At 42.4% G+C, this 26,213-nt stretch overlaps 1 protein-coding gene across 3 annotated transcripts in view; it reads left to right on the top strand.

The window, feature by feature from the left end:
* Positions 1-26,213, top strand: part of LNX1 (ligand of numb-protein X 1) — a gene marked incomplete at its 5' end in the record, with an annotated part of 125,926 nt that overhangs the window by 81,169 nt on the left and 18,544 nt on the right. For all 3 annotated transcript variants that reach the window (XM_082630677.1, XM_082630676.1, XM_082630678.1), the window contains 2 exons: positions 4,015-4,217; positions 6,895-7,266. In XM_082630677.1, coding sequence (XP_082486803.1) covers positions 4,015-4,217; positions 6,895-7,266 — 575 coding nt within the window. The remainder of the gene's footprint in view (positions 1-4,014; positions 4,218-6,894; positions 7,267-26,213) is intronic.

The raw sequence follows: 26,213 nt of genomic DNA, 5'->3' as shown, positions 1-26,213 counted from the left end.
GAATGTTTCTGTAATGAGTAAAAGGATTATAACTTCCTTTCTGCCAGTCTTCCCCCCTATTAAAAGCTCCTTAATTCCATTCCATGTCAAGTTTTCTCCTACCTGAATAAGATTGATTTGCATGTTTATTGCAGAAACTTTTAAAATAAGAGATTACTATGTGTAAGACATTGGCCTAGGCTCTGTACTTTTTTTTTTTACTGAAGTACAATTGATTTACAATATTATGTTAGTTTCAGATGTACCACATAGTGATTCAATATTTTTATAGATTGTACTTCATTTACAGTTATTATAAAATATTGGCTGTATTCCCTGTGCTGTACAATATACCCTTGTAGCTTATTTATTTTATACATAGTTGTTTGTACCTTTTAATCCCCTACCCCATTTTGCTCCTCTCCCCTTCCCTCTCCCCGCTGGTCACCACTAGTTTGATCTCTATATCTGTGTATCTGTTTCTGTTTGTTTTTATTTTCTAGATTCCACATGTAAGTGATAACATACAATATTTGTCTTTTTCTGTCTGACTTATTTCACTTAACATAATACCCTCCAGGTCCATCTACATTGTTGCAAACAGCAGAATTTCATTCTTGTTTATGGCTGAGTAGTATTCCATTGTATACATACCACATCTTCTTTACCTATTCATCTGTTGATGAACACTTAGCCAAGCTATGGAAGCAACCTATCTTGGTAAATAATGCATCTATGAACACTGAGGTGCATGTATCTTTTCAGATTAATGCTTTCGTTTTCTTTGGATATATACCCAGGAATGGAATTACTGGATGATATGGTAGTTCTATTTTTAGTTATTTGAAAAACCTCCATGCTGTTTTCTATAGTGGCTGCATCAATTTACATTCCTACCAACGGTGTACTAGGATTCCCTTTTCTCCACATCCTCGCCATCATTTGTTATTTGAAGACTTTTTGATGATGGCCATTCTGACAGGCGTGAGGTGATTAGTGATGTTGAGCATCTTTTCATGTGCCTGTTGACCATATCTGTACATCCTCTTTGGAAAAATGCCTTTTCATGACTTCTGCCCATTTTTTAATCAGGTTGTTTGTTTTTTTGATATTGACTTGTATGAGCTGTTTATATAGTTAAGCTCTGTACTTTTATATAAAGATTATAAAATCCAGCTCCTGGCTCCAAGAAGTTCATTCAAGACTAAAACAATAAAATACCATAAAGAGTGAGATACAAATAAACGAAAATGGCAGCTGTCAAGAGAGGAGCACCACTTCCCAGTGGGACAGTGTAATCCGTGTTTAAGGAGTGGTTATGACCTGGATGGGCATGGGGATCTTGACTGTGTTGGAAAGTAGTGGGAGATGAGGTTAAGGCCAGATTAGAAGGGTCCTGGATGCCACTTAGGAGTCTTGACTTGGGGCAGTGAACACACCTGAGAGCTTTTGCGTAGAGTTATGGCAGGATGGAAGCTGTGTTTCAGGAAGATGAAGATGGCAGCTGTGTTATGAGTGCAGGGGCTTCAAGTAGGAGAGAATGGATTTCCCCAGGTGCTCCAGGAAACTATTACTCCACAGTGGGGTGAGGTATTAAGACTCAGTGAGGCTGCTACAGGATTTGTGAGGCAACAAAGCTTTTAAAAATGGCCTTAGGATCTCATTTCTTCAGTAAGTAACCCGGGGTTAGTATGGTGAACGCCCACGGTTTATCCATCCTTTTCATATCAGTAAAGAGACTGGCTTCACTACTTATCAGCTGTGTGACCTGGCCAGGTTACCTGACTTCTCTAAGCTTTAGTATTTCATCATCCAAAAAAACAGGGATGATAATAATCTAGTTCAAAGGGTTGCTGTGAGGACTAAACAAACAACAAAATGTCATGCAAATTGCTTAGCTCAATGGCCAGCATATAATAAACACTTGGTAAATGACACTATATCCCTTAGTCCTTAAGTAAGGACACAATATTGAAAACTGTTTCTTTTCAGACCAGCACTAGTTTGGCAGTTTAAAAATTACTTTCTCTCGAAGGGAAGGTCACTAGGGTCTCATTATTGTAGCTCTAATTAACATTTCCAAGTGTGACTGGGTATGTCCTTTCAGACTATCAAACATCCTTGATTGGTTAGATTTGGGAGCATAGTTTTTGTAAATCTGTTGGGAAAAAAAGTAGAAAGGGAGAGGGAGGAGAGAGAGAAAACCAGCAGCTTTGATGATAATTTCCAAATCTTTCTTTGCTCAAAATGATTTTTTTTAAGAACTTCCATTTCCTTGTCACCAGACCTGTTCCAACAAATACTTGTGGATAGAGCCTACTTAAGGTAATCAAGATAGTTTAAACGTTAATTGAACTCAGTCACCCAAGCAGTGTTAGCACCAGGAGCTGACAGATGAAGGCTGCTGCCCACAGCCTTACAGCAAAGCCCAACTGCTTACATCAATTAACTCCCAGTCGGGGGTAAAGACCCACATTTACAACGTCTCCAGCTTCCTCTGGCCGCTAAATTGCTTTGTTTATCATGTTCTGCAATACTTAGAAATAATTTTAATTCTTGCTGTATGGTTCCTAGAGAGTTGAGTACTCATTCATGAACTCATAGTTCATTAGGGAAAATGCATTAAGGTCATGGGTTTTGAAAATAGTCAGAAAGAGTATTTTATGTAGAACCAGGCCTGCAGTTTTGATCTTTCCCGATGACATAATTAAGGGAGAATCATAGGGCAGAGGCAGCTGTCAGCAGCTACAGGAGACAAAAGCATCAGCGCTTTCAACATCCTAACTCGAGCCTCAAGCAACTGGGGAGGAGCTACAGCTCCCGTCAAACTAGGTGTTGCGTGGCTGGCATTTCCTGGTGTCCCCCCCACCCCACCCCCCCGCGTAGGCTTCTATTCCAACTGAGGTGGAGAACAGCGCCAGTCGTTGCTGCTGGCTATGGGTCTGTAGACCAAGTCCCCTGTGGACCCCTGGCTTCAGGGGACTCTGAGGAAGGTGACAGGAGAGAGAGTCATCAGGATTCCCGGGTTCTGACCTGGCTCTGAGGACAACCACCTAACTGCCACCTCCAGCCAGTCGTGTCACTTCTCCTCTCCGAGCTCATGCATGCTCCCTTGTGAAACAAGGGTCTGACTGTCACTGTCAAACTACATAGCCTGAGAAGCTCTTCTGTGTGGGGTCCCAGCAGGGCGGGGGACCTGTGACAGATTTCAAGGGGAAAGAGTCCTCAGTGAAAAGATAAAGTTTGGAAACACCAGCCTGGGTCTCTGAATCTCCTTTTGGCTCTGAATCCAGCCATACAAGTGGATCGGGACCGAACCTCTTGATGCCACCAGCTAGGCTTGGGCCTCTTTCCTTGATCATGAATTGGGCCATTTGACTTCCCTTTACTGACAACAGGGTCGGGTAGAGAGGACTGATTCACTAAGCCTGAAAAGCAGGTCCTCCCAGGAGGAAATCTTCAAGATGATCAAAAAGAGCAGAACAGGCTTGTTCTGTTTTGCCCATTGATTAGTAAGTGATCAAACTGCAGTCCATTCCATAATGACTGTTCGTTCATTCCTCTTCATTCAGTAAACATAGGCTGAAGTCTCCTGTGTACAGAGATCTGTGCACAGAAGTACAAAACAGCCAGAAATTATGTCCTCAAGGATCTTAGAGTCCAATGGTGGGTATAAGAAATGGGCATGAATAATTAATAATAATAATAATAATAGAAGGCTCAGTGCCATGAGAAATAAAGCTTTATGGGAAATGGGAAGTTTAGAGACTGCAGGGGGAAAAGGGTCAGGGTAGAGTTTAATTGGAAGGGATCATTTCATGCAGGCCTTGAAGGAAAAATTGGGTTTAGGCCTAGAATGGAAAACATTCCAGGCAGAGAAACTTATGCTGGCACAGAGGCAGGAAGATGGAAAACATGTACAAGGAACGACGAATAGTTTAGTTTGGCTGGAACCAAAGTTTGGCAAGAAAAGGAGTGGTTGGAAATGTCCATTGGGGGGGTGTCTTAAATAAATACTGTCTCTGTCCATTTTAGTCTTTCCAAGGCTGTATCACCTGATTCCATATGGTGAAATTACCAGAGTCAAGATCAATCGAGCGGATCCCAATGAAAGCCTCTCCATTAGGCTTGTGGGAGGCAATGAAACCCCGCTGGTCCATATCATTATCCAGCACATTTATCGTGATGGGGTGATTGCCAGAGACGGCCGGCTATTGCCAGGAGACATCATCCTAAAGGTAGAGACCACGGCTGTGGAGCTATGAAGAGGGTCTTAGCAAAAGTCACTTCAGAGCACATCATTGGGTGGATGAATGGATGGACGGACGGACAGACGGATGCATGGGTAAAGCACTAACATAAATGTGGAGCCGTCACTTTCCATAGTTCTTATGTTGATATGGCTCTTCATACAAGATTTGTAATCTGAGATAGGTCCCTAACCCTTCTGTCTTTCTTGTTTTGGTTTGGTTTGGTTTGGTTTTTTTGGCCATGCCACACAGCATGCGGGATCTTAGTTCCCCGACCAGGTGCCCCCTGCAGGGGAAGTGCGGAGTCCTAACCAGCGGACCACCAGGGAATTCCCTTTCTTGTTCTTTTGATCTCTCTTTCTCTCTCTGTATAAATACTGTCTCTATCATTTTTTTGTTTTTTTGGCGGTACGCGGGCCTCTCACTGTTGTGGCCTCTCCCGTTGAGGAGCACAGGCTCCGGACGCGCAGGCTCAGCGGCCATGGCTCACAGGCCCAGCCGCTCCGCGGCATGTGGGATCTTCCCGGACTGGGGCACGAACCCGTGTCCCCTACATCGGCAGGCGGACTCTCAACCACTGCACCACCAGGGAAGCCCCTCTGTATCATTTTGTCTCTGTGTTCCCCTCCTTCCTCTGCCTTCTGCTATCTTCCCCCTCCCTTTTCTCTACCTCTGCGTTCTTCTCTCTTCCTTTTCCTCCTCCCTCCTCTCTCTTCCTCTCTCACCCTTTCCTCCCACTTTAAGTAGAATAACATAAAACAATATGAAACTGAAACCTATATCTTCTTAAATTGTTTTTAGAGCAGATAAATGGAACATTTTATATTTTACCTAATCACTTACATTCACACACCCCTCTAAAGTAAATTTCCTATAGCTTAATGGCCCTTCACACACACACACACACACACACACACACACACACACACACATCCCTAAGCTATTCTGCCAACCCACAGACATTCCAGGGGAGACAGGTGGTGGAAGAGAACACGTTGGGCATTACTGTCCTCTGAGGCTTGACTGAGGGGAAGGATGCTAGGGAGGAATTTTCAGAAGAAGAGAAAGGATAAAGGAAGAGTTGTTTATCAGACAGAAGTCCAACATGTGCCAAAAGTGATAAGAAAAAATCCCTGCCTTGGCCATATATTTCCTGTCTGATACTCAGATGACAGTTTAATCCCATCCCTTCTGGGTTGCTGAGGGGCCAGCTCCTGATACATCATGAGCTGTTTCTCTGGCAAAGAAATTCTTATTGTTTGGAATAAGAGGAGAAAGAACTTAAAGCAGTTATTGTAGAAACACTGATATTCTCACTGGCCTCCGAGGTGGAGTATGAGGCAGGGCCCGTCAACCTCAAGGGACAGTCAGCCGTGCAATCAGCGACACTCTGCATGGCTTCCTCCCAGTTCTGTGGAAACTATGCTGCCTGGGACGGGTGCATAAGGAAAACCTTTTTGATTCTTGTGACCTTCAACTGGAACTTGCAAGCAAAAGAGCTGCCAGGAGTGTTTAGCAGGCGACCCTGACTTTCTTTTGGCCTGGGTGTGATGGGGAAAACCAGACCTGGGATAAGGTGTCAGAGCAGAGCCAGGTCTTTGAGCTCACCTGTGCTTGGACAAAGGTGATGAGCCTTGTCCAAGCACGAGGGAGCCTCCATCTATCCCTGGAGATGCAACGGAGGACTAGCGATGGCACGCTGCAGGCAGGCCCATGAAATCTCATTCCAAGATTCTTCTAACAGCTGGCTGCAAGTACAGGAAATCTTACCAAACCATAGAAATTCAAGAAGGTTGTTTCTCTTCTGTGAGGCCTCCTTCCTTAAGCACAGAGTGGAGTGCTGCTGTGAAATTATTTTCTTCCCAGGCAGTGACCACAACTGGGATCTGAAACCTTCAGGCTGGGCCTGCTTAGAGTAATTAAAACCAGAAAGCCCCATGCAGCATCAGCCCTGAAGATCATTAGTGAGGCACAAATGAGTGGGCCAAGCTGGCCTAATAATGTGATCCAGCCTTTCAATAAAAGAGCCTAGAAGCTTCCATTCACATCAGTTTGTTTGAAACTGTAGAGATTTTTTTTCTCTCCTTTGCTGAGAACATGGGCAAAAGAACTTGTAGGTGAACACCTGGAGACTTGACACACACACACACACACACACACACGCACGCAGTAGTGGGGCCTGGAAGTTCCAGTACAGGTGATCCAGGGAGAAAAATTCATCTGGAGATGTTTGGAAAGAAAATGCCAACTCAGTTTGATTTAAACAACAGTTTAATGTAAACATTAATCGGAAATTTTCTTTTCTTCTTTTGCCTTTTCCCACTTTTTCTTCCTTTTCCTCCCCCCTTCAGCTGAAAAATAAGTTTAGCAAGCAACAGAAAGGAGGGTTAGGACTATATAAATTCAAGGGCCTGTGTAAGGACCAGACTGAAGAAAGATGGTGTCTGCTGAGAGAGAGTTGAAAAGGTGTGCTAATACTCAAGGAAACCAGGTTACAAGTCCTGTTGGAAGATTGGGGGTATTTGGACGGAGAAGAAGGTGATAGAGCAGAGTGGTCCTTCAGGAAGGGCCCCAGTGAGTCTGTGGGCTGGGCCTTTGGGGCAGGGTTGTGGCCGGTGGAGCAGACGGCTCGGTCGCTGCAGATTCTGAGGTCCCCTTGCCCTAGGTCAACGGGATGGACATCGGCAACGTACGGCACAACTATGCCCTGCACCTCCTGCGGCAGCCCTGCCAGGTGCTGTGGCTGACGGTGCTGCGGGAGCAGAAATTCCGGAGCAGGACTGATGGGCAGCCCCTGGACACCTACGGGCCCCGGGATGACAGTTTCCACGTGATCCTCAACAAAAGCAGCCCGGAGGAGCAGCTTGGAATAAAACTAGTACGCAAGGTGGATGAGCCTGGGGTGTTTATTTCCAACGTTCTGGATGGTGGCGTGGCAGACCGACACGGTCAGCTGGAGGAGAACGATCGTGTGTTAGCCATCAATGGACATGACCTTCGGTACGGCAGCCCAGAAAGTGCAGCTCATCTGATTCAGGTGGGTCACGGGTCATTACAAGATCCCAGTCAGAAATTGCCAGCATGATCAGGAACACTCATCACCCTGACCCATCTACCCTGTTACTACCCCGTGTGACATACAGTGCCTCCCTTTCGAGGAGTTGAGGGTGGAGGGCCAGGGAAGAACATTAGTCCAGCAAACGGTGTGTCTTGGGGTCATGGCCATTCCGTTGGTGTTGCCAGCCATCCAGTCTGACTGCAGGTAAACACATTAGGCAAGGTGTTGCAACCTTACCAGGTTAAGATCACTCAAGGTCGGCAGGGTTGTGTCACCCCTGTACCTAGTATGATAGTCATAGACCCAGAGCTCACTTAGATGTGTTCTGGACACTTCCAAGACATCTGGTTGTACCAACTCCCGTAAGAAGCTGTGCCATGTGCCCTCCAGGGATCCTGTGGACAAGAAACCACTGTAGGATTGGCTAAGGCTGAGACCTGTCTCCATGGCTAAGTCCAGCCCCCTTCGAAAGCCCAAGGGAACTCAAATATGAACCTAAGGAAGTCCCCCTATAAGAGAGGCATACAAATTATCATTAGTCAGGCAAATAGAGCTCACGATAGCCTGACATTAGTTCAAACTAATTCACTCTCCAGACAGACGTGATGTTACCAAGCCCCAGCATGCATCCTGTTGACTTTGGCTGGGTCGCCATGAGTTTTTCTTTTTGTTGTCGTTTTTTTTTTTTTTTCATTGAACTATAGTTGATTTACAATGTTGTGTTTCAGGTATACAACAGAGTGATTGAGTTTTACATATATATGTATAATTTATTCTTTTTCAGATTCTTTTTCCTTATAGGTTATTACAAAATATTGAGTGTAGTTCCCTATGTTATACAGTAGGTCCTTGTTGGTTATGTATTTTATATATACTAGTGTGTATATGTCAATCCCAAACTCCTAATTTATCCCTCCCCCACCTTCCCCTTTGGTAACCATAAGTTTCTTTTCTATGTCTGTGGATCTATTTCTGTTTTGTAAATAAGTTTATTTGTATCTTTTTTTTTAGATTTCACATATAAGCGATATCATGATATTTATCTTTCTCCATCTGACTTACTTCACTTAGTATGATAATCTCTAGATCCATCTACGTTGCTGCAAATGGCACTTTTTTCATTTTTTTATGGCTGAGTAATTTTCCATTGTATATATGTACCACCTCTTCTTTATCCATTCCTGTGTCGATGGATATTTAGATTGCTTCTGTGTCTTGGCTATTGTAAACAGTGCTGCAATGAATATTGGGGTGCATGTATCTTTTTGGATTATAGTCCTCTCCAGATATATGCCCAGGAGTGGGATTGTAGGATCATATGGTAACTCTGTGTTTAGTTTAAGAAACCTCCATACTCTTCTCCATAGTGGCTTTACCAACTTTCATTTCCACCAACAGTATATATAGGAGGGTTCCCTTTTCTCCACACCCTCTCCAGCATTTATTATTTGTAGACTTTTTGATGATGGCCATTCTGACTGATGTGAGGTGATACCTCATTGTAGTTTTGATTTGCATTTCTCTAATAATTAGTGAGGTTGAACACGTTTTCATGTTCCTGTTGGCCATCTGTATGTCTTCTTTGGAGAAATGTCTATTTAGATCTTCTGCCCATTTTTTGACTGGGTTGTTTATTCTTCATCATGAGCTTTTCTAATGTTCTCTGAGCTTCCAGCTTTATCTCTAGAGAGACAGGCTTTGTTCTGGGCTCTTGTATTCTAACCCTTTAATCCACTTCATTTAGCCAAAATGTATTAAGTTTTTGCTGCTTGCCTAGCTCTGGATTGGGTGCAGAGAACAGGGAGATGATGACCTCTTAGGCTGGTCTCCCAAAGAGTCCACAGTCTAGTAGAGGAGGTGGACTTTTTCTAAATGACTGCCGTGTGGTGTGACAGTGTGTAATGGTGAAATTAAGTATAGTGCTGGTGTAGGCAAAGGAGAGTTTTGTTTTTTTTTTGTTTTGTTTTGTTTTTTACTGAGATGGGGTCTAGAGATTCTTCACAGAGGAGGAAAATCTTGAACTGGGGTTTTGATGGATTAGCAGAAGTTCTCTAGGTGCATGATGCAGGGAGGGTCGTTCTAAGGAGACACAACACAAAAGAATGTTTCCCCAAAAGCCAGTTAGAGAAATGGTTAACACCTGGAGAGTGGTATACATTTTAAAAGCAGCAATAGATAAGGCAGGAGTGGTAGGCAAGGGCCAGATCATGTAGAGTTTTACAGGCCATGATAAGGAGCTCAGACCTTACCCCCAAGGCCATGAGGTGTCATTGGAAGGGTTTAAGAAAGGAAGTGACATGATTTTCTAGCAAGATCTCTCTAGAGGCAGTGGAGAGCTGATAGGAGAGGGGCAAGAACAGAGGCCTTGTCTTAAGATGCGTTTGCAGTTATCTGGCATATCATGTCAGCTTCCACTTAGTGACTGAAGTATTAATTCTTCAAGTATAGACAGAGAGTCAGCAGCAGTAGCTGACTGGTCCTTGTACCAAGTTCCATGGAGGATGACATTCAGAAGACAGATCCTACTCTCAAGGACTTGATCATCTCAGTACAAACAAATCTCCCTACCCTTGGGTTCCAGTCATGGAGTTCTTCCAGGTGTTGGCAACTCTTTTCACTGTCGTATGTGTGGTATCTTATCCCTCTTTTTTGAGGAGAACCAAGTAGCAGTTGAAATTATTGTCATTTTAAAGGTGGAAAGCCTGAGGCAGAGGGTGCAAGGGGACTTACCCTGCTTCCTCCGTCTACCAGGACAGGAAGTACATGTGGTGCTTTGGTCCCCGAGCTGGGACTTTTGATGGTGCCCCAGTTCCAAGGTGATTCTTAACCTGATGGCCGTCCATCTGTCCTATGGGGCCTGAGGTCATGCCCTGTGGAGCCGGGGGAGCACAAAACCAGAGTTACAAGAGACATTTCCCTTCTGGAGTTTATGCCATCTATTCCCAAGTTCACATGCCCAGCTCCAACTTCTCTGAACACCACACTTACGTAGACAGCTGCCTACTTGGTATCTCCATGTGGCTGTCTAAAAGGCATCTCAAATTTAATGTCCAAAAGTGAACCCTTGACTTCTCCCCCCTCCACCCCTTTCCAAACCTGCTCTTCCCCTCAGTCTTTCCTCATCTCTAGAAATGGCACCACCATTTTCTCAGTTACTTGGACCAAAAAAGAATCTTTACTCTTCTACATCCCCAGCCTACAATTCATCTCTCACCAACTCCATGGCTTGGGTCAGCTAGGCCACCATTATCTTTGGTCTAGGCCACTGCAAGAACCTCTTAACTGGTCTCCTTGCTTCCATATTCCATGATCCTCACCTCTCTCTCTACTCAGCAGTTAGAATGACCACTTTACAGAGTCAATTCCACCCTGTCGCTTTCTTGCCCTCAGCTCTCTGATACTTCCCAAGGCACTCAGATTAAAATTCCAAATCCTTACAGTGGCCTGCAGAGCCATACTAATCTGGTCTTTAGTTGTCTCTGCAACCTCATCTTAAGCAAAGGGGAGTATTTCTGGTATTCTCCCCCTTGTTTAACCATGCTCGGTCACACTGCCTTCTTGCTATTCCTCAAACATTTTTGTGGTACGCGGGCCTCTCACTGTTGTGGTCTCTCCCGTTGCGGAGCACAGGCTCTGGACGCACAGACTCAGCGGCCATGGCTCACAGGCCCAGCCGCTCTGCGGCATGTGGGATCTTCCCGGACCGGGGCACGAACTCGTGTCCCCTGCATCGGCAGGCGGACTCTCAACCACTGCGCCACCAGGGAAGCCCATTCCTCAAACATTTTTAAGAACTTTTTCAACTCAAGGCTGATGTTCTTGCTGTCCCTCTGATCAAAAGACTCTTACAAATGTCTATGTAACTCCTACACTTCACTCAGGTCTCTCCTCAAATGTCACCTCCTCAGAGACACCTTCGCTGACAATCCCACTTAAAGTGGCATCTCCCACCCTCAATTCTCAATTCTGTATCCTCTAATCTTCTTGATCTTCTTTTTTTTGGCCATGCCACGAGGCTTGTGAGATCTTAGTTCCCCAACCAGGGATCGAACCCATGCCTGCTGCATTGGAAGCGCTAAGTCTTCCACTGGACCACCAGGGAAGTCCCTAATCTTCTTTATCTTCTACCAACAAATTATTGTATTATTACCTGCCAATCTAGCATAGTATAGTACAGTAGAGTATTATATCTCAAGCACTTAGAGATATGCCTGGCAGTAATAGGAACTTAATAAATATTTGAATGAATAAGTTTAGTCAAATTATAAAAATGTATAATTATATATAATTCACACATTAACTCCATCTCATAAGGATATTTTTTGTCAAACCATTTACTGAAGAACAAGCACCAAATCCACTTTTACATTATTTGTCCCCAAGGTAGAACTCTACTTTTTGTCACCTTGTATTTGCTCAGTTATTATTGGTTGAGCACCTTCTAAGTGCCAAGAGGTGTGTAGTACAACGGTGAACAAGACTGACACAGTCCTGGCCTCTTGGAGCTCGGAATACATTCCCACCTCTCCTCAAATACAATTAAGTCAGCACTGAGCCAGTGGTGTAGCCTGTATGTGCCAATGGGTGAGAACAGGATATAGATAATGTTTTTGAAAATATTAATCCATGGAAAAAGAAAAGCCCTTGGTTTTTTCTTTGTGAAGAAACTGCACTCTAAGCATGATTTTTTTCTCCTTAAAAAGCAGACTCTTGGGTGATCATCAATTTTTTTTTCCCTGTTACACTTGTCAACTCCCTCTGCAGGTCAGTCAGTGCAGCTCACATTCTGAAGATCATCTGCCAACTATCCTTCCCAATAGGTGAAAGAAAAACTCCCTTACTCATGTCACTTGGAAAACTCTTGATTACAAATGACATTCTACTTTTGTAGATTAGTAACAGAAGAGGAAAATATTTTTTCCCTGAGAAACTTAATTTATGAAATAAAATCTTGCCTAACAGTGGAATTTCCTAAAAGATTCTTCTGCTTACCAAACAAAGCCAGTGTGCTTTACAGGCAGTGGAAGAGGAGGGAGAAAAAAAAAAAAAGCTTGGACAAAACTAGTTGGAAAAGAAATGGAAAAAGTAGAATGCTGGGCAAACTCAGTTAAGCGATCTCAAGCATGAATTTTATTTATGAGATACTTGTAACACACACCAAGCTGGGGCGATTAAACTAAATGCCCTTCAAAAGCTGAGACTCGGCTTCCGTGGTGGCGCAGTGGTAGAGAGCCCGCCTGCCGATGCAGGGGACACGGGTTCGTGCCCCGGTCCGGGAGGATCCCACATGCCGCGGAGCAGCTGGACCTGTGAGCCATGGCCACTGGGCCTGAGCGTCCGGAGCCTGTGCTCCGCAACGGGAGAGGCCACAACAGTGAGAGGCCCGCGTACCACACACATACACACACAAAAAAAGCTGAGACTCAAATTTCCAACCAATCCTTGGCTGCATTGGCCTTGTTTGTCCACTGCATGAATCATACTTGCCTTACAAAGAAATTCCCAAACAACATGTCCTTTTGGTCATGTTTTCTCCCACAGTCCCACACATTCTGCCATTTTCTACATTATTTCAGGGAAAAGTTATTACAGAAAAGCCACAACTGTTTTAAATTTGACCAGCTTTACATATGTGGAGCCCTAACCTTGGCTTACTCAGCAGCAGCCCTAAGGTCCAGACTCCAGATTTAGACAGATGGAGAGTTGCACTCCTCTCAGAGACAAACCTGATGGAGACAGAAGCTTCAATTATGGGGCAATAGCCTTATTTAGCAACTTAGTACAACTTTATATTTCTCCCTTGTCAATTTAAGCTTTTTGAGCACCACGACTAGAATCTCTCTACGAAAGTTGTTGAACTGTCTGGTGTCATACCTAAAATAATAGAACAAAGATATATGGGCCAAAGGTTTGAGACCCTAGGGGGGAAAAAGACATTTCAACATCCCAAACCCGGGAGATTCCACATATATCTACCCAATATTCAATATGAGAAAGATTTCTGCTGAGAGTTATGCCTGTTTTGAGATGCTCTCATCTACCTGCAGTTATGGATCAGTGAATTCATATTTAGGAGTTCAAATATATACAGTTAATAAATGAAGAAAGCAATGATGGATTTCAAATTTGAGTATCTCTTTTTTGTGCCTTTTTTTTTCTTAGCCAGCTTCCCAGACTTGATGCAGAAGTTGAAATAATTCAAAGCCATTTGCAGAGGTTGTGATACATGGGTTTTCATTAATACTGGCCCGTGTGATTTTTTTCCCCTCACATGAATTAATATTTAAATGAGAAGTTACTTCACCAAAGAACAATTGACAAGCAGCTTCTTCAGACTTTTTAAAAGAATGTGATAGGCCTTTACACAGAGCCAGAAATTAAATAATGGACTACTCCATTGCCTACATTTGTTCTAAATACATGATTCCAGCTCATGAGTTCTGGGGCAGAACTTTTGTCCCCTGGAGCCAGTAAGAATGGCCAAGAAATAAGACCTGACAGTTCTGTGTGTGTAATTTTTTTTTTATAGATTAGCACAGCTAATATCAAATCAAATCCCTATCTAAACAAATTTTCTTAATGCAGTATGATAGTAAATTTAATGCACATAAGACTAAACAGTTTTTTTTTAATTTTAGAAACATTCTCGTGAGCTGAATTCTTAAGAGTCCAAATGATTTTTATATAGGGCTCCAAATTCCATGCATTCATGATTAAAGCATGACTTGCAAAACTGTTCAGCCTTTCAACTCAGAATTTTATGAGTGAATCTCCTGCCCAGCTACACTCCAAATATTAGGGGATCTTGAAACTTCACTACCCTCTCCAACTCTCATATTCCCCGACATGATTTTGTTTTGTTTTTACCACGGAACAGAATCAGAGTAACTTCCAGATACCATAAAAGAAATGGTGTTTGAGGACTTAGGTCATTCTGCTTACTCAGGAATTAATTTCTTATTTTGAGCTTGTCACTGACATCTGTATGACCCTGTATAAGTCAGACTGTCATCGTTAATTTCTTAGCACTTAAAAGATATGCTTCTGGAAACATAAAGATGTACCTGGAGCTAAAGTCTAGTGGGAAAAATAGATCAAATTGCTGTCTCAAATCTTCTTTTCTACCCTTGTCAAATCCTAAGGTCCTATTCAGCACTTTTCCTCAAAGCCTCCTTAATTTCCCTTTTCCTTGGCCAGACTCTGGTCACCCTTAACTCACTAAAGTAGCTGCTGCCTCTCCAGAGAAGATACTCAGAATTCTTTTCAGAATGTACCAGGCTCTATGTATGCCAGGTGCTAAAGTCTCAGTGGTGAACAAATCAACACACACCAGATTTGCTTTCACCAAGCTCATTTTCTAGGGACTAGCAACACCATTAGCTCATCCTAGAGTTGTAATTCTGGAGCCCTAACTTATTGCTTAGTGAGACTTTTTTTTTTTAACTTTTTTATTCAAGTATGGTTGATTTACAATGTTGTGTTAATTTCTGCTGTACAACAAAATGATTTAGTTATACATATATATATTCTTTTTCATATTCTCTTCCATTATGGTTTATCACAAGATAATGAATATAGTTCCCTGTGCTATACAGTAGAACCTTGTTGTTTATCCATTCTATAAATTATAGTTCCCATCTGCTAATCCCAAACTCCCCCGTACCCTCTCCCCCTTGGCAGCCTGTTTCTGTTTTGTAGATAAGTTTATTTGTGTCATATTTTTGATTCCACATATAAGTGATATCATGTGATATTTGTCTTTCTCTGTCTGACTTCACTTAGTATGATAATCTCTAGGTCCATCCATGTTGCTGCAAATGGCATTATTTCATTCTTTTTTATGGCTGAATAATATTCCGTTGTATATATGTACCACATCTTGTTTATCCATTCATCTGTTGATGGACCCTGAGGTTGCTTCCATGTCTTGGCTATTGTGAATAGTACTGCTATGAACATAGGGGTGCATGTATCTTTCTGAATTACAGATTTGTCTGGATATATGCCCAGGAGTGGGATTACTGGATCATATGGTAATTCTATTTTTAATTGTTTGTGGAACCTCCATACTGTTTTCCACAGTGGCTGCACCAACTTACATTCCCACCAACAGTGTAGGAGGATTTCCTTTTAGTGAGAGAGATTTCTGTTTCTCAAATGTTCTCTTGCTGACTGGCAGGACCGTTAGGCAAGGATTTTGTTTCTGTACCTCATTGTGCAGTATGTTGCCATATCAACAGGAATGGCTGACAACTTTGTTGTTTTTCTAGCATATCAGTGGGTAACCCTGTTCAGATGCCTCCTGTTGTCTGTATTGCCAGGTAGGGTCCGTGTGCCACATGTGATCTCAGAGCCAGGTTGCACTGCTGTGATGTGTTTCACAGCAGCGTCTTGGGAGCTTCCCTGTCATCTTTCAGTTACGCAGTAATAACGAAGACAGACATCTATGGAGTTCTTGGATCCATAGAACACAGAGACAATCCCTATGCACACGTGAAATGGCAGAATGCGAACTCCATCAGTGAGGTCCCGGGTGCAGCTGGTCCATCCAAAAAAAGTCCCTGCTCTGCTGGTCAGACCAAGATTTGTCTTCTAGGTCCAAATCTCATACGCACACCCAACTCAGCTTTATTACAGTGAGTCATCAAGAGTTCATCACGTTTTTGAGGGCACTTGAAAACATGTTAAATAGTGAAGAAACTAGGAATACTTGATCTGGAAAGGAAAAGAGATCAGGGAGGGCAATGAGAGCTATTTTCAAATAGGCTTGTCCCATGGAAATTGATTTGGGGTTGCCCGAGAGGGCATGACTAGAACCAATGGGCAAGCAAGGGAAAGACGAATTTAAACTCAACCTAAGGACAAACTTGCTAATTAGTGCTGTCTAAAAAACTTGCTAATTAGTGCTGCACTGCCTTGGGACACAGTAAGTTCCTTATCATTGGAGGCACTGAAGCATGATCTGGGTGACAACACGGCAAGGATTTTGGAGTGGAATTAAAGCACAGACTACAGAGGAAATGTTGGATTAGATGATGTCTGCCATCTCTTCCATAGCTGTGGCTTCCTGGCTGTGTGCAACCAGTGCTCCACAGTTCCCCAGGGCTTTGTGAGCACATGATAGATGAACTGAAAATGATACTTGAGCCCTAGCTGGAAGGGGAGCTAAAGTGGGGCAGCCCCCAAAGGTGCAGGAAGAACCATCCCCACAGTTAAAGCTAGGCTGTCTCACTCTGGGATCCTTGGAAAAGAAACCAGTGGAGAATGCAGATGCAGGACGAATTTTTTTTTAAAGAAATGGGTCATTAAGACCTCTGATGCTAAGGCCTGAACCAAGATGGCAGAGTAGAAGGACGTGCTCTCACTCCCTCTTGTGAGAACACAAGAATCACAACTAGCTGCTGGACAATCATCAACAGGAAGACACTGGAACTCACCAAAAAGGATACCCCACATCCAAAGACAAAGGAGAAGCCACAATGAGACGGTAGGATGGGGTGATTTTGCAATCACAGCAAAATCAAATCCCATAACTGCTGGGTGGGTGACTCACAGACTGGAAAACACTTATACCACAGAAGTCCACCCACTGGAGTGAAGGTTCTGAGCCCCACATCAGGCTTCCCAACCTGGGGGTCCAGCAACGGGAGGAGGAGTTCCTAGAGAATCAAACTTTGAAGGCTAGTGGGATTTGATTGCAGGACTTCAACAGGACTGGGGGAAGCAGAGACCCCACTCTTGGAGGGCACACACAAAGTAGTGTGCGTATCGGGACCCAGGTGAAGGAGCAGTGACCCCAGGGGACACTGAACCAGACCTACCTGCTAGTGTCGGAGGGTCTCCTGCAGAGGCGGGGGGTGGCTGTGGCTCACTGTGGGGACAAGGATACTGGCAACAGAAGTTCTGGGAAGTACTCCTTGGCATGAGCCCTCCCAGAGTCTGCCATTAGCCCCACCAAAGAGCCCAGGTAGGATCCAGTGTTGAGTTGCCTCAGGCCAAACAACCAACAGGGAGGGAGCCCAGCCCCACCCATCAGCAGTCAAGTGGACTAAAGTTTTACAGAGCTCTGCCCACCAGAGCAACACTCAGCTCTACCCACCACCAGTCCCTCCCATCAGGAAACCTGCACAAGCCTCTTAGATAGCCTCATCCACCAGAGGACAGAGAGCAGAAGCAAGAAGAACTACAATCCTGCAGCCTGCAGAACAAAAACCACATTCACAGAAAGATAGACAAGATGAAAAGGCAGAGGGCTATGTACCAGATGAAGGAACAAGATAAAACCCCAGAAAAACAACTAAATGAAGTGGAGATAGGCAACCGTCCAGAAAAAGAATTCAGAATAATGATAGAGAAGATGATCCACGACCTCGGAAAAAGAATGGAGGCAAAGATTGAGAAGATGCAAGAAATGTTTAACAAAGACCTAGAAGAATTAAAGAACAAACAAACAGAGATGAACAATACAATAACTGAAATGAAAACTACACTAGAAGGAATCAATAGCAGAATAACTGAGGCAGAAGAACGGATAAGTGACCTGGAAGACAGAATGGTGGAATTCACTGCTGCAGAACAGAATAAAGAAAAGAATGAAAAGAAATGAAGACAGCCTAAGAGACCTCTGGGACAACTTTAAACTCACCAACATTCGCATTATAGTCGTCCCAGAAGGAGAAGAGAGAGAGAAAGGACCTGAGAAAATATTTGAAAAGATTATAGTTGAAAGCTTCCCTAACATGGGAAAGGAAATAACCACCCAAGTCCAGGAAGCACAGCGAGTCCCATACAGGATAAACCCAAGGAGAAACACGCCGAGACACATACTAATCAAATTGGCAAAAATTAAAGACAAAAAAAAATATTGAAAACAGTAAGGGAAAAATGACAAATAACATACAAGGGGGGCTTCCCTGGTGGCGCAGTGGTTGAGAGTCCGCCTGCTGATGCAGGGGATGCAGGTTCGTGCTCCGGTCTGGGAAGATCACACATGCCATGGAGTGGCTAGGCCTGTGAGCTATGGCGGCTGAGACTGCACGTCTGGACCCTGTGCTCCGCAACGGGAGAGGCCACAACACTGAGAGGACTGTGTACCACAAAAAAAAAAAAAAAAACATACAAGGGAACTCCCATAAGGTTAACAGCTGATTTCTCAGCAGAAACACTACAAGCCAGAAGGGAGTGGCATGATATACTTAAAGTGATGAAAGGGAACAACCTAAAACCAAGATTACTCTACCCGGCAAGGATCTCATTCAGATTCGATGGAGAAATCAAAAGCTTTACAGACAAGCAAAAGCTAAGAGAATTCAGCACCACCAAACCAGCTCTACAGCAAATGCTAAGGGAACTTCTCTAAGTGGGAAACACAAGAGAAGAAAAGGACCTACAAAAACAAACCCAAAACAATTAAGAAAATGGTCACAGGAACATACATATCAATAATAACCTTACACGTGAATGGATTCAATGCTCCAAACAAAAGACACAGGCTTGCTGAATGGATACAAAAACAAGACCCATATATATGCTCTCTACAAGAGACCCACTTCAGACCTAGGGACACATACAGACTGAAAGTGAGGAGATGGAAAAAGATATTCCATGCAAATGGAAATCAAAAGAAAGCTGGAGTAGCAATACTCATATCAGATAAAATAGACTTTAAAATAAAGAATGTTACAAGAGACAAGGAAGGACCCTACATAATGATCAAGGGATCAATCCAAGTAGAAGATATAACAATTATAAGTATATATGCACCCAACATAGGGGCACCTCAATACATAAGGCAACTGCTAACAGCTATAAAAGAGGAAATTGACAGTAACACAATAATAGTGGGGGACTTTAACACCTCCCTTACACCAATGGACAGATCATCCAAAATGAAAATAAATAAGGAAACAGAAGCTTTAAATGACACAATAGACCAGATAGATTTAATTGATATTTATAGGACATTCCATCCAAAAACAGCAGATTACACGTTCTTCTCAAGTGTGCACGGAACATTCTCCAGGTTAGATCACATCTTGGGTCACAAATGAAGCCTCAGTAAATTTAAGAAAATTGAAATCATATCCAGCAACTTTTCTGACCACAAAGCTATGGGATTAGAAATGAATTACAGGGGAAAAAACGTAAAAAACCCAACACGGGGATGCTAAACACTACATTACTAAGTAACCAAGGGATCACTGAAGAAATCAAAGAGGAAATCAAAACATACCTAGAGACAAATGACAATGAAAACACAACAGTCCAAAACCTATGGGATGCAGCAAAAGCAGTTCTAAGAGGGAAGTTTATATCTATACAAGACTAGCTCAAGAAACAAGAAAAATCTCAAATAAATAATCTAACCTTACACCTAAAGGAACTAGAGAAAGAAGAACAAACAAAACCCAAAGTTAGCAGAAGGAAAGAAATCATAAAGATCAGAGCAGAAATAAATGAAATAGAAGCAAAGATCAAGAAAACTAAAAGCTGGTTCTTTGAGAAGATAAACAAAATTGATAAACCATTAGCCAGACTCATCAAGAAAAAGAGGGAGAAGACTCAAATCAATAAAATTAGAAATGGAAAAGGAGAAGTTACAACAGACACAGCAGAAATCCAAAGCATCCTCAGAGACTACTACAAGCAACGCTATGCCAATAAAATGGACAACCTGGAAGAAATGGACAAATTCTTAGAAAGGTATATAACCTTCCAAGACTGACCAGGAAGAAATAGAAAATGTGAACAGACCAATCACAAGTAATGAAATTGAAACTGTGATTAAAAATCTTGCAACAAACAAAAGTCCAGGACCAGATGGCTTCACAGGTGAATTCTATCAAACATTTAGAGAAGAGCTAACATCCATCCTTCTCAAACTCTTCCAAAAAATTGCAGAGGAAGGAACACTCCCAAACTCATTCTATTAGGCCACCATCAGCCTGATACCAAAACCAGACAGACATACTACAAAAAAAGAAAATTACAGACCAATATCACTGATGAATATAGATTCAAAAATCCTCAACAAAATACTAGCAAACAGAATCCAACAACACATTAAAAGTATCATACACTATGATCAAGTGGGATTTATCCCAGGGATGCAAGGATTCTTCAAGATACACAAATCAATCAATGTGATACACCATAGAAACAAATAGAAGAATAAAAACCATATGATCATCTCAATAGATGCAGAAAAAGCTTTTGACAAAATTCAACACACATTTATGATAAAAACTCTCCAGAAAGTGGGAATAGAGGGAACCTACCTCAACATAATAAAGGCCATATACAACAAACCCACAGCAAACATCATTCTCAATGGTGAAAACCTGAAAGCATTTCCTCTAAGATAGGAACAAGACAAGGATGTCCACTCTCACTGCTATTATTCATCATAGTTTTGTAAGTCCTAGCCATGGCAATCAGAGAAGAAAAATAAATAAAAGGAATACAGATGAGAAAAGAAGAAGTAAAACTGTCACTGTTTGCAGATGACATGATAATATACATAGAGAATCCTAAAGATGCCACCAGAAAACTACTAGAGTTAATCAATGAATTTGGTAAAGTCGCAGGATACAAAATTAATGCACAGAAATCTCTTGCATTCCTATACACTAATGATGAAAAACCTGAAAGAGAAATTAATGAAACACTCCCATTTACCACTGCAACAAAAAGAAATAAAATACCTAGGAATAAATCTACCTAAGGAGACAAAAACCCTTTATGCAGAGAACTATAAGACACTGATGAAAGAAATTAAAGATGATACCAACAGATGGAGAGATATAGCATATTCTCGGATTGGATGAATCAATATTGTGAAAATGACTGTACTACCCAAAACAATCTACAGATTCAATGCAATCCCTATCAAATTACCATTGGCATTTTTTACAGAACTAGAACAAAAAATCTTTAAATTTGTATGGAGACACAAAAGATCCTGAATAGCCAAAGCAGTCTTGAGGGAAAAAATGGAGCTGGAGGAATCAGACTCCCTGACTTCAGACTATACTACAAAGCTACAGTAATCAAGACAATATGGTACTGGCACAAAAACAGAAACATAGGTCAATGATACAAGTTAGAAAGCCCAGAGGTAAACTCACACACCTATGGTCAACTAATCTACGACAAAGGAGGCAAGGATATAAAATGGAGAAAAGACAGTCTCTTCAATAAGTGGTGCTGGGAAAACTGGACAGCTACATGTAAAAGAAAGAAATTAGAACACTCCCTAACACCATACCCAAAAATAAACTCAAAATAGATTAGAGACCTAAATGTAAGACGGGACACCATAAAACTCTTAGAGGAAAACATAGGAAGAACACTTTCTGACATAAATCAAAGCAAGATCTTTGTTGATCCACCTCCTAGAGTAATGGAAATAAAGACAAAAATAAACAAATGGGACCTAATGAAACTTCAAAGCTTTTGCACAGCAAAGGAAACCATAAACAAGATGAAAAGACAACCCTCAGAATGGGAGAGAATATTTGCAAATGAATCAACAGACAAAGGATTAATTTCCAAAATATATAAATAGCTCATGCAGCTCAATATTAAAAAAAACAAACCACACAATCAAAAAATGGGCAGAAGACCTAAATAGACATTTCTCCAAAGAAGACATACAGATGGCCAAGAGGCACATGAAAAGCTGCTCAACATCACTAATTATTAGACAAATGCAAATCAAAACTACAATGAGGTATCATGTCACACCAGTTAGAATGGGCATCATCAGAAAACCTACAAACAACAAATGCTAGAGAGGGTGTGGAGAAAAGGGAACCCTCTTGCACTGTTGGTGGGAATGTAAATTGATACAGCCACTATGGAGAACAGTATGGAGGTTCCTTAAAAAACTAAAAATAGAATTACCATATGACCCAGCAATCCCACTACTGGGCATATACACAGAGAAAACCATAATTCAAAAAGACACATGCACCCCAATGTTCATTGCAGCACTATTTACAATAGCTAGGTCATGGAAGCAACCTAAATGCCCATCAACAGATAAATGTATAAAGAAGATGTGGTACATATATGCAATAGAATTTTACTCAGCCATAATAAGGAACAAAATTGGGTCATTTGTTGAGGTGTGGTTGGATCTAGAGACTGTTATACAGAGTGAAGTAAGTCAGAAAGAGAAAAACAAATATCATTTATTAATGTGTATATGTGGAACCTAGAAAAATGGTACAGATGAACCGGTTTGCAGGGCAGAAATCGAGACACAGTTGTAGAGAACAAACGTATGGACACCAAGGGGGAAAGCGGCAGGGGGAGTGGGGATGGTGGTGGTGGTATGAATTGGGAGATCGGGATTGACATGTATACACTGATGTGTATAAAATGGATGACTAATAAGAACTTGCTGTATAAAAAAAAAGAGGAAACATATTTGTTAGGTTTATAGACATGTGCAATTTAAAAAAAAACACTACTGTTACCTTGAAAAAAAAAGATATATAAGAAAATCGTTGATTGTTAGTGTGTTGGTGTTTTATTCAGTAAAATTACCAAACTCTCATTGCTTTTCATAGTTTAACAGTTAATTCTCTTGGCTTATAGCTGCTATTGAGAAATCACAATCCCTCTCTCAGATTCCAACCTGAGCCAGTCTTAGACCCAGAGTCTATCAAATACAGTGGAGTCTATGACCTCTTGAGGATAGAAACTATAATGCCATGGGAAGAGTTATATAGCAGCAATTTCTTTCAATCTTCCCACAGAGTGACCTATGGCTGGGATTTTCCTTCAGAGGGATAGGAAGAGTTATTGCATCTTGCACCTGACATGTAACATTCTATTATATACTACAATGTCTTCAGAAATAAAAAATAAAACTATAATTATTTGTAAAAAAAAAAAAAAGACCTCGGATGCTAATGGATGGAGCATTAAGTAGAGACGAACTCTGTAAATAGCTTATTATTATAAATCCAACTACAGCTCTTATCTCTGTAAGAAGAGGGACCTCCAGTCAAGCGGGTCTATACTATGTCATAAAAAGGGGGCCGTGTACATGGTCTGTCTGCTGTGGGCAGCACAATCTCAATGCCCAACAGTCAGTTTGGAGTCCTCTGTTTTATGTGTTTGTGTAGAACTATACCCTGTGGCATTGAGGGGGCACGAGTGTGGTAGCTCTGAACTTGATATTTTCTGAAGCTAATATATCAATGCAGTGACCAAACCCACATGAGTTACAGTTTACCAAATGTGTTTTTTAAGCATATGCATATATATATATGGTTAAAAAGCAGCAAATGCTAGAGTACATTTGGTTTAACTCCAATCTTCCTTCGGCTAGGTCACACCTTGAAGTACAGATACTCTATCAACTCTTGCTCTGCCCTAGTTATTACTGGCTGAACAGCCACCTCATGGACCCATGCAACACTGGGTCAGTACAAAGTCTCACTCGGCTCCAAAGCACAGCTCTGCAAAATGCCTCTCCTGGCCCCTTGTGCAGTGGCATCTTTGATTTACGTCTCTCTGTGAAGCTTCTGGTCCGTGTTGCATCCTGACAATATGAGCAGTTCTTATCAACCATAGTGGATTTTGTAGAGAAAAGAGCCATTTCCAAGCTGAACACGATGGAAGATGTTTGCCCTGTGAGGCATTAGTGTAGTGCTCTCAGACTCTTCCTTCCAGCTGTAAGAGATGGGATCGTATTATTTTGAATTGGGCTAAATATAAATGAGGCTGCCGGCCTATGGCTGCCTTCTGTGACCTCTGCTTACTCCCATCGTATAAACATTATAGGCAGTTTTGAGTCAAATCTCAAAAGAGCAGAGAGAAAGTCATCAAACAAAACAAAGACAAGCCTTTCCATGAGAAATGCTACTCGGTTTTAGCCCTCTGGTTTTCTCTGAATATGAGATTTATCCTGTTTTTTCCAGCTAGAAGCAATTGGTCCCACCTCAGGAGACTCCTTTGTGTGCTACCCATATCTCTTTCCTGGCACCTGCTTCTGACTCTCCCTGAAGTAGAACAAGCTCCCTGAGAGCAGGAGCCATGTTCCCAAGGCTCTTAGTGCAGTGGCTGGTCCAGAGCAGGCACCTGTCAGCCACAGGGGCAGAATGTTTGTAGAATGAGACCTGCCAACAAGCGGAGGTCCACAGGGGAGAACGTAGAGGCCATCAGAATCCCTTCCCCCTAGCCAAGGAAAGGAGAAGAGGGAGTTAATGCTTGGGCTCTTAGAGTAGAAAGAAAACGATACAGCAGCCAGGCGGTGCAACTGGTAACCACTGTGTCCAGAATTTGTCTAGATCAAAATCTAGAATGTTTAAGGGAGAGAAGAGAAGAGAGGAGAGGAAAAAGTAAAAAGGATTTACCTATAGCCTGGTCTGCCACTTGAAAGAGTCACAATTGTTAAACAGTCCTTTTGCCCAAATTACAGCATCCCAAGAAATGCAAGAAAGTTGCTGTGCTCCCTCTTCGAGTGTCTGTTATTTTTATTTATTTTTTGTTTGTTTGTTTGTTTATTTTTTGGCTGCATCGGTCTTAGTTGTGTCATGCGGGATCTTCACTGAGGCATGCAGAATCTTTTGTTGCAGCGCCCAGGTTTCTCTCTAGTTGTAGCGTGTGGGTTTTCTCTTCTCTAGTTGTGGTGTGTGGGCTCTAGGACACGTGGACTCTGTAGTTGTGGCGCACGGGCTCCAGAGCGCGTGGGCTCTGCAGTTTGCAGCACACAGCCTCTCTAGTTGAGGCACGCAAGCTCAGTAGTAGTGGCCTGCGGGCTTAGGTGCCCCATGGCATGTGGGATCTTAGTTCCCCGACCAGGGATAGAACCCATGTCCCCTGCATTGGAAGGCAGATTCTTTACCACTGGACCACTAGGGAAGTCCCAAGGTTTGTTATTTAAATGACAGAACTCCTGCCCCCATCTTCCTGACACAGATTATGTGAGTATGAAATAAACAAGTTCCTGCCATTCTCTCCTTCATTCAGTCTTTCTGTGACTCCCCTCTTCTCACACTCACCCCACACTCACACCAGTGGAAAGAAAGGCTATCTAGTGCTAAGGGCCATTTCTCAACACTGAATCCAGCTGTTCCTGAGAATTAGAGCCAGGATAAACACATTAGCCCATTTTCCACCTTCAACTTCAAATGCTCGGTAAGAAAGAGCATCAAATAGAATCTCTCTGAGAGCAATTTATAAGGTGGCTGGTAAGAGCTGGGGATCCAGCCTTGCAGGGAATTTATTTCCAAGTAAGTTGATACCAGGGCTATTTATTGGGGTGTATTCCCGCCAAAGTCAGCATTTGAAAATCCAGTGAGAAATTCGTGCTGGAAAATGTGAATTAAATAGCTCTTAGGCTACTTCTTGGTATTTGGGATTTTGCCTAGCAAGTTGATTCAGTATGTAAAAGCCTCAGATTTTCTCAATTATCACGAGGTGGTTAGGCCTGCCACTGCTGCCGGTCCAGAATGAACATGGTGCAACATGTGGGCCTGGATACAAACCCACCACCACCACCGAGATCCTTCAAAACGTCGGAATTTCCCTGAAGATAAGGAACACATCTGGGCTCAGCAGTTGAGGTTTTGACTTGAATGTTTGCCACTTCTTATCTTTTAGTAATTTTTCCTTCAGAAAGTTCCAAATGAGATAACCTCATTTGGATAAGTGAGACCTACGGTATAAAGAAAGAGACAGTTATTACAAAATACTCTTCCGAGAACTGAGTTTAGTTGGTTAATACCATAGTTCTTCATGTCAGCTTGCTTCATTATTGTTTCCTGGGCTTGTTATTTTTATCCTGTTCTGACACAGGCTTTATATATGATGAGAGACACCAGGGAATTCAAGATAGGCAAATGAGCAGAGGAAGGGTATGTAAGTGATGACTGGGCAGGGCAGCAGAGGTGATGATCAGTCTTGATGTG

Source organism: Mesoplodon mirus, assembly GCF_964341445.2.
Source record: "Mesoplodon mirus genome assembly, chromosome: 2".
Lineage (NCBI taxonomy): Eukaryota > Metazoa > Chordata > Mammalia > Artiodactyla > Ziphiidae > Mesoplodon > Mesoplodon mirus.
The sequence above is the reverse complement of the archived record's forward strand: the minus strand, read 5'-3'. Positions and strand labels throughout refer to the sequence as shown.